The sequence below is a fragment of the Engraulis encrasicolus genome, unplaced genomic scaffold (assembly GCF_034702125.1).
Source record: "Engraulis encrasicolus isolate BLACKSEA-1 unplaced genomic scaffold, IST_EnEncr_1.0 scaffold_60_np1212, whole genome shotgun sequence".
Taxonomy (NCBI): domain Eukaryota; kingdom Metazoa; phylum Chordata; class Actinopteri; order Clupeiformes; family Engraulidae; genus Engraulis; species Engraulis encrasicolus.
This window is the reverse complement of record NW_026945928.1, coordinates 182,827-192,423: the sequence shown is the minus strand read 5'-3', so window position 1 is coordinate 192,423 and position 9,597 is coordinate 182,827. Positions and strand designations below refer to the sequence as shown.

The 9,597-nt window shown below is 48.6% G+C and overlaps 1 protein-coding gene across 1 annotated transcript; it reads right to left on the bottom strand.

Annotated features, from left to right (window-relative positions):
* Positions 1–4,158: 4,158 nt before the first annotated feature.
* On the bottom strand, positions 4,159–9,387 carry LOC134444588 (uncharacterized). Its single transcript, XM_063193849.1, has 6 exons — positions 9,001–9,387; positions 7,483–8,874; positions 7,033–7,381; positions 6,694–6,773; positions 5,651–5,719; positions 4,159–4,188 (listed from the first exon to the last, which is right to left on the bottom strand). The coding sequence occupies exons 1-6, from the start codon at positions 9,385–9,387 to the stop codon at positions 4,159–4,161; spliced, it is 2,307 nt and encodes a 768-aa protein (XP_063049919.1).
* Between the last annotated feature and the right edge of the window lie 210 nt (positions 9,388–9,597).

The window sequence follows — 9,597 nt, the reverse complement described above, 5'->3', positions numbered from 1 at the left end:
AACTTGTTTGTGGCGTTGGTGATCACACGCATCCACTCCTAATGAAGACACGACGTTTCCGCTTCACTTACAAGGGGCGTGTCGCGTGTACGTTCTGAAAGACATCTGTGACGTTACACAGAACTGTGTGGGGATTGGTTGTTCCACCATCCCATTGCGTGGCGTTGAGTGCCAAGGCATTTTGATAGACAACCGTTTATCCCGCCCACACTTTCTCCGAGCTCGCCCAGACCCTTGTACAGCTTTTTGCTGTACGGGTCTGGCTCGCCAGGCTAGCGCTCCACCAATCAGAGAGGATGACAGGAAATGGGTTTAACGCTTCCACCAATTACACATGTCTAATTATCCACCTGATGCTCATTTTCTGCTCAGAAACCATTTGACAGAATTGCAGACAGATGACATCTGCCACGCCCTTCAATTATCCACATCGCATTTATTCCTCGCTCACCCTCTCCCAGACAGAATCTCGCTTTCTCACTCGTACCCACCATCTGCCTTGATCACCCCCTATCTACGTCATCTCGATCGATTCGTCCGCTCTCGCTCCTCCTCGGTTCTGCTCACTCTCCCCACAACCGGCCAGGGGGTGTTTGCTCAGATCTCGCGCATATCAGGGTCGACTGTCAATGGGGTCGACCCATTGGTTCGACAGCCCGAAAGTCAGACGATAAGCCATACAGGAGCATCACGCAGCTACTGGGGTAGGCTAGGCTACACATGGGCACGTCTTTTTAGACAAAAATATGCCTTTACTGACGGTTAGGGTTAGGAATTGTTTTGGTCTGGGCATAATTCTTACTTTTCTTCAACTTAAAAGTGAATATTTATATTTGATATTTATATGTGATGTGATCTGGGAAAACCCGTCGGATGTCGCCCTGGCCGTTTCTCAGGAAAGAGCGAAAATAGGTCGAGAAGTGATGTTTTCCTGAAATCGGTTTTTCATTAAATTATTGCTGTTTAACATCTTGTCTATCATCTCTGAAAATATTTTGTCTGAAATCGCTGTTTTAATGTGTTAAAATGAAGATTGAAACGGCCCGATGTGGGGTGAGAGGGGAGGCACCCGTGAGCAGTCTGCCTGCGCAGCCAACGTGGTGACTACGCTTGTAGCGCAGGGGCGCGCGAGGTTGAGGGAAAAAAACATCAGAGTTTGTAGACTTGAAGGCTCAGAATTTACACATGTGTAGGCTATTCACTCATTGTCAGCGCATCTGAGCAGTTAAGAATGCCTTCTGTCTCGATGAAGCAGAGTTTTCTTAAGTAGGCCTAATAGGTATAAAGAAAGAAGGAACAATAAATACAAAGAAACAGTAGGCGACACCTCTCCGTGGATCGGAGAGGTCGTCGAGCCCTGTGCATTTCAACTCAGTCTCATGTGCCTCTTGCAGTTTATCACTACAACTGCGATTAGACTACTAAACGGCACTGGAATGTAGATTTCATTTTGTATTGGATAGCTCACATGCAAATCTAAAAGTAAAGCGCCCGTGTGATTTATCTATAACGAAAAGTTTAATTTACTGCGCTGTGTCCTTGTTGTCATAATAAACGGTGCTGAATTGAAAGATGTAGATGTGGTCAAGACAGGGCTTGTTAGGTTTCTGTAATTTAAAGAAGCCTAATCGGATCATTTCAGATGTGGAAGATTAAAATGCTTTTATTTAGAACCGTGCCAAATGAATTTGTTCAGTTCACACGTCTTCAGCAGTCCGTTTCCAGAGTCAATCTGAGATAGCCTACTCGGTGACGTTTAACCTCATGTCAGTCCTTTCCCGCGACGCACCGGACAGTGAAGAGCGTGAAGAAAAAAGTTTCTCCTCTCTATTTTTTGTGCTGCCTGCTGCAGAGGGTCAAAAGTGCTCTTGTAGGCTACTATTCCGAGGCAGCGCATAGCGAAAACATTCATTCTTTTGCCGCGCTGGTATACACACTTTGTCATTGGCTGTGAATCATAACTGTCATAACTGGCTCCGTAACACTGTAGAAGCAGGGCCGGTTCTGGCTTATTTGGTGCCCTAGGCGAGTTTGAGTTCTGGTGCTTGGCATACTTGGCTAATGTTAGCATGCTAACTAGCGATTTCTCTGATCAAAAACAAAGCTCTTTTTCTCTCTAATTCCAAATAGTAGCCTCATAACTATTAGGCTTTATATTGCCACAAACGGTTGCTGATTAAACCACATACTTCCAAAACACCCTCTGCAACTCCTGCATCATGCAATGACTGGTTTAATGAGAACATAACAATTCTCCACCCAGCAGAGCAGCATTGCTGTTCGCGCTTGCCCTCTGTCTCTGTCTTCATTGTCCTACGAGAACAGCATGATCAAGAAAAGCCCGTTATCCAGCAAGAAGGAAGATGTATGCATACATAGGCTATTGAATTCTAATTTCAGATAGCGCACTAATGAATGTGAAATGGATTTTATTGTATAATTCCTTTTGCTACAAGAAACTTGTGAAGACTTGTCTCTTCTGAGAGTTTCCTTGCATAACTAAACTAACTTGACTCATCCATAACTACCACTTTGTGCACTTAAACCACTCAACACAGTGCGTCCTCCACAATTTATATTTTTTTGCACTTTTTGTTTGTTCTACGTTACTTTTAGTATGCTGCTGTACTTTGTACTCACCCCAAACTCTGTAGGCGCTTTGTATGCCCTCCTTGTAAGCCGCCGGAAAGCTCAGCTATTTAACAAACAAAAGGATTTAAGAGTACAGATATTGTTCTTTCTTGTTTCAAAGTCCATTGTGATAAAAGCTTCTGCCAAATGTAATGTAACACAATGTAATGTAATGTATGCTGATTTGCCTTAAATTAATGCAGGTTTCGTATTTTTATCCATAATAGGTACTGTCCCTCTGGTTACAATACAGGAGAACAAAGACGTGGATAGAGAAGGTGAGCGCATTTAAATTCTTTTTATTTACGTACCTAATATAATTGAAATTCATTCTCATTGACATTTGTCTATGGTCACCATGCCTATGATTAGGCTTTCCGTGTCAGTAGTCCATCATTGTGGCATGGTGACCATCAGTAGTATGTGATATGTTAGTCAACTTGTAATGGAACTTGTAATTAAAAAGGGTTGTGGCACTTCAGAAAACTCTGAGTTATGTTTACGTAAGTATTCAAAGATGTGCGCTTTTATGACTTTAATCTGACTCAACTAACTCAAACTATCATGGAAATCATAATGTTTTTGTAAATCAGATCCTCGGAGAGTCTCCAGTTAATCCTTAGACTTCTGTTGTATATTTTCGGCTTCAATACACTTTTTCAAACAAGTCTTGTGTGTGCCTCCTTTTTTCCATTTTTGAGTATTTTATTATTGCACATATGGGATTTAATAATGAATTTTAGTACACATCCAACTGCTAAAAGGCTTTTGATTTCAAAGCTCTCTGAATGACCATGGCAAAAAGCAAATAACCGGAACTCTGTGTTATAATTCTTTTGTTAGGGCTATTAGACTTTAATTTATTATTGTTATTGAGTGTTGGGTTGGGTTGGAATGCTCCACATGGTATATCATTATTATTATTACTATTGTTGTTATTATTATTATTTTATTATTCTTATTTTTATTATTATTATTATCATTATTGTAAAGCCAGTTTACCAACACAAGTGAGTGGAAATTAAGTTGTGATCTGTAAACTTCTAGGTGATAAAATACTGACTGAAGCACTGACGGATCTGACACTATTACAGAAATCTGCCAATGATCTCCAGAAAGAAGGTGAAAATGTTTCATTCATGAACTGTATTAGTAAATTTGGATTGAATGAGTTTTGACATTTTAAATTAAGTTTTTCAACTTCTGATTCAAGACAGCTCCATTGAGTATTGATTTGCACCGCCATTTGCATTCGATGTGAAAGTTCAGTACACAGAGAGTAACAGGGGCGAAATCCAGTAAATTTAATTCTCTATGACCAAAATATTTCAATGGCAATGACAGACTGCAGCTACTGCGCGAAAACAAGCTATGGTCAGTGCTGATAGATTCAGACAATGTCTGGGTCACCAAGAGACACACTTATTTAAGTCTCGAGACTGTGGAGACCCTAAATTTAACCTGAGAGTGCTTATCGCTTTAAAGACAACAATTTTGCACGGGGTGGGCATACACTGTGCAATATTTTCAGTCGTAGGTATTAAGCACCTGCTCAAACTGCACGAGGGAATTAGACGATTTAAAAGTTCACATCTCACGGGTCACGTCATCACAAATGCAAGTCAAGGCTGCTAAAGAGCGAATCGCGCCGTCCTGTCAGTTTGTGCATGTGTTGTGTCAAATCGGGTCATAGCACTACACATTGTAAGCTGGTCGTGAGGTGAAATTACTGTACTTGTCGTTATCCCATGTACACTACACAATGTAAGACTCATGTTTGACCTCCAATTGAGCAAGAAATCGGCCCGATTCACCAGCGCGAGTGACAAATCGTGGCAAAATCTGGCCAAAACTTGCACAGTGTATGCTCGGTTTCAAGCCAGACTCTTGAGCAATATTGGATTTTTCGAATGTGAATCGATATCGGATCGCAGATCGATCTTTTGAACACAGGCTTACTAATGCAGTATTATTAAACTTTCTCAAAATGCATGTATATCCAATTAGCGTGATCATGCTCGTAGGTGGTCGTATTACTTCCCAAAAATGCACACAGAAAAAATGCTTCAAGTCCAGATAATCACTTAAACATCTGAAACCATCACTGACATGACAAGGGCCCTATTCATGCAAGGATACTATTACTTGTGGACCCCTGTATCTATGGACAGTTATATGGTGGTCCATGACTTTTATATATATTTTGAGAGGCTGCACTATTTTTCATTAAATTTTATGTTAAGGGACCCTTTGTGTCGACTGACCTATACGATATGATTTCAGCTTTCCAGATCCATGTTGACTACCAGCATCAGGAAGAAATAAGGCTGCTTAAACGGATACAAGGTAAGGTAGATACAAGGACTGCTTTTTGTTATGGCTGCCGCTATTGAATCTATCCATATCCATGATCATACTAACCAATCAAGTTGCTTTTTTGTGATCTACTGTATGTTCTGGGGGTCTGTCATCCCAGACCATATATGTTTACTTTAAGCATAGTGAGACGTAATGAGTAAATGATGTAGTGAGTAAATACAAATGTTTAGCATTCAGTGGACAGCCACATTTTGTACAGCGCCTGTCAAAGTATTGGAAATTGAAACGCTTTCACAATTTGACCGGTAACACTTTACAATAAGGGTACATGAATGGTATTGGAATTGTGTTGGAAGTAATATATGATTTATGGCAAATTAACACAAGACTTATGTAGGCAGTGCTATAAGTGTTAATACATGATATATTAACACTCCCAAACCTCAAATTTATTCTGTTAAGGTCCATTTTTGTTGCAGGAGATGCTGTCACGGTTTTGTGCAAGAGAGCCCAAATGCAGCACACAAAGCGGAAGGTCTGGGATTGGTGAGGGATTTATTGACTTGAGACAACTACAAAAACACTACACTGCTCAGCAGAGCTAGAAAACAAAACAAACCCACGATGGGGAAAACAGGAACTAAACACAGTAAAACAAAGACACTTACATACAAGGGTTTCGGGGATCAGGTACACTAACAGGGTCCGACAGATACAGAGTGACAACTCTGGCAAAAGAAGACAAATGACGCAGCACGGGAGCACAGGACTTAAATACACAGGAGCAATCACAGAGCAGGGACACGATAGGTAGAACACAACAGGAACCAGGTGGTTGACGAGACAGAAACAGGGATACAAACGAGGCACAGGCAATCAAGGACAATGATAACAAGAACAGATAATGACACAGGTGGAGACAATGACTAGGGAACAGGAGGCAAGGGACAAGACCAATAGTCAGAACAGAACACAGGTGAAAACAATAAGGAAAACTAAACGGGCCAAATGAGAATCAAAAACTAGACCACAAGGGGCAGGAGACAAACGAGGGGCGTGGCAGGTAAACACAGGAGCACATGAGGAAATCAAAACAAACCAAAAGCACATGACACTAGCGGGGCAGAGAAGAGAATAGAGAGAAAGACAGGGAGAGAGAGACAGACAGACAGACTGACAGAATCAGACAGGCAGGGAGACAGAACCAGACAGAATGAGATTGAGAGACAGAGAGAGAGAGAGAGAGAGAGAGAGAGAGAGAGAGAGAGAGAGAGAGAGAGGAAGGGAGTCAGAACCCTACAGGCAGAGAGAGAGAGAGAGCACAAGACAGAGAGAGCACAAGGCAGAACCAGATAGGCAGAGAGAGAGAGAAAGAGAGAGAGAGAGAGAGAACTAGACAGGGAGGGAGAGAAAGAGAGAGCACGAGACAGAACCAGACAGGCAGGCAGGCAGAGAGAGAGAGAGAGACAGAACCAGATAGGCAGAGAGAGAGGGAGAGAGAGAGAGAGAGAGAGAGAGAGAGAGAGAGAGAGAGAGAGAGAGAGAGAGAGAGAGAGAAAGAGAGAGAGAGAGCGCAAGACAGAGAACGAGGCAGGCAGAGAGAGACAGAGAGCGAGATAGAGAGTCTGAGACAGAACCAGAGTAAAGCAATGGCAACATAACAATTCCAGTGGAGTGAGTTCATGACAGAACCCCCCCCTCAAGGGACGGCTCCAGAAGTCCCAAAAAGAGGCACCACCAAACCGGGTGGGCGGAGGGGGGAGCCGGCGGAGGGACAAGGCAAAGCAGAGGCTGAAGGACGGGCAAAGACAGAGGCAGACGGACTGGTCAAGACACAGGAAGAGGTAGGGGTCGAGACAGAGGTGCGACAGGTCCAGACAAAGGTAGAGCGACAGGTCGAGACAGAGGGACAGGTCGAGACAGAGGTAGAGGTCGAGACAGAGGGACAGGTCGAGACAGAGGGACAGGTCGAGACAGAGGGGCAGGTTGAGACAGAGGCAGAGGGACAGGTCGAGACAGAGGGGCAGGTTGAGGCAGTGGCACAGGTCGAGGGATGGGCAGATAGAGAATCACGCAAAATACAGGACTGGGGAACATTGACAGGAACATAAACAGGAACTTTCACAGGCACAGTGATGTTGACGGTGACAGGGACAGAGATGACGGTGGGGACAGGTACAGTCACAGAAATGTTCACATAAACTGGTGCAGGGAAAAGGGTCGAACGGACATCAACATGGACTGGGACTGGGACAGACATGGGAGTCGGCACCAAGACACGGACGGGGACAGGCACAGGGATAGTGACAGGCAGAGTCAGGGGGATCGTGACGGGCACAGGAATAAAGAGGGGCTTATGGCATTGGTGAGTAATGGGAGAAGGCTGAGACATAGGGGGCATAGCAGGTTGGGACATTGGAGGTAGGATAAACTGGAACAAAGATGAAGATGGGAAGGTGGGAGCATGATCTGGATTGGGTGCAACGGGATCAGGGGCGGCGCCAATGGGATAAGGGGCGGAGCCTTTAGGACCGGGGGTGGCGCCGTCAGGATTGGGGGCGGAGCCATCAGGATCGGGAGCGGCGCTTTCGGGTCCGGGGGCGGAGCCGTCGGGACCGGGGCGGCGCCGTCGGGATCGGGGGCAGAGCCATCGGGACCGGGGGCGGAGCCATCGGGACCAGGGGCGGAGCCATCGGGACCGGGGGCGGAGCCGGCAGGATCGGGGGCGGAGTCATCGGGACAGGGGGCGGAGCCATCAGGACAGGGGGCGGAGCCATCGGGACCAGGGGCGGAGCCATCGGGACCAGGGCTGGCGCCAACGGGAACGGGGGTGGAGCCATTGGGAACAGGGGCGGCACCAACAGGAACAGGGTCAGGTGGGCCTTCAGTGGGAGAGCCGGACTGACCTTCAGACGGGCAGCAGGACTGACCCTCAGCAGGACAGCTGTGCTCAGGAGCGATGTCGCCGGGGGTCCCGGCCGGAGCGAAGGTCTTGTCCTGAGTGATGTACTCGATGGTCCCAACTGCATCCGGGGTCTCGACCGGAACAACGTTGTGGGAGGTCCCATCCGAAGTGGGGGTCTCGCTCGAAGCATCCGCAGCAGGCGGCTTGAAGTTTGGCGGACCTTCTGGTGGCTTTGGGTCTTTGGGAACTGAGCGGGATTCAGGCAAGGCTGAACCGGCAACAGACAGGTCAACAGGAACAGGCGGGGCAGAACCGGCAACTGGCGGGGCAGAACCGGCAACTGGCAGGGCAGAACCGGCAACTGGCAGGGCAGAACCGGCAACAGGAACAGGCGGGGCAGAACCGGCAACAGGAACAGGCGGGGCAGAACCGGCAACAGGAACAGGCGGGGCAGAACCGGCAACTGGCAGGGCAGAACCGGCAACAGGAGGCCCCTCGAGAGCAGATGGGTTGGCTGGCTTGGCGGCGTCCGGCTCGAGGGCTGGCCTCACGGCGACGTCCGGCTCGGGGGCTGGCCTCACGGCGACGTCCGGCTCGGGGGCTGGCCTCACGGCGACGTCCGGCTCGGGGGCTGGCCTCACGGCGACGTCCGGCTCGGGGGCTGGCCTCACGGCGACGTCCGGCTCGGGGGCTGGCCTCACGGCGACGTCCGGGTCGGGGGCTGGCCTCACGGCGACGTCCGGCTCGGGGGCTTGCCTCACATCGACATCCGGGTCGGGGGCTGGCCTCACGGCGACGTCCGGCTCGGGGGCTTGCCTCACGGCGACGACTGGATCGACCAGTGCAGTAGGTTGGCCGCCAAACTCTGGCTGTTTGAGAGCGTTGAACTCTTGCAGAAGGGCGGCCAGCTCAGGTGAGTACAAAGACTGGAGCCGGATTGGCGAACACACTGGCTGGGGCTGGACCGGCGGGCAGACAGGCTGGGTCTGGGGCTGGGCCGGCGAGTAGTCTGGCTGGGGCTGGGCCGGCGGGCAGACAGGCTTGGGCTGGGCCGGCGGGCAGACAGGCTTGGGCTGGGCCGGCGGGCAGACAGGCTTGGGCTGGGCCGGCGGGCAGACAGGCTTGGGCTGGGCCGGCGGGCAGACAGGCAGGTGCTGAACGGACGGACTGGCAGGATCAGAGTTCTCCTGGATGGTTTTAGGACGGCTCTTGCGGCGCCCGTTGCGACGGCGCCTTCTCCTGGTGGGTAGCCAATCCTCCTCCCAGTTGTAATCCTCATCATCCGTGTCAGAGAAGGACCACCAGTCAATCTCCAGAGGTGGGGGTCTTGGAGGAGCTCTAGGGGCCTGAAAGCGACCCCCCCTTCTAGGGGAGCCCCGCATAGCAAGGCGAGTCCCACGATACAGTTCAGGATCCAGGCTGGCATGGGAGTGAGGTGATGGCATTCCAATATACCCAACACGAAGCGAGCGTGGCTCCGGCACGGCTGTCTGTGCTAGGTGTGCTGCTGGGCTCTGTTTGGGCTGCGTCATTCTGTCACGATTTTGTGCAAGAGAGCCCAAATGCAGCACACAAAGCGGAAGGTCTGGGATTGGTGAGGGATTTATTGACTTGAGACAACTACAAAAACACTACACTGCTCAGCAGAGCTAGAAAACAAAACAAACCCACGATGGGGAAAACAGGAACTAAACACAGTAAAACAAAGACACTTACATACAAGGGTTTCGGGGATCAGGTAC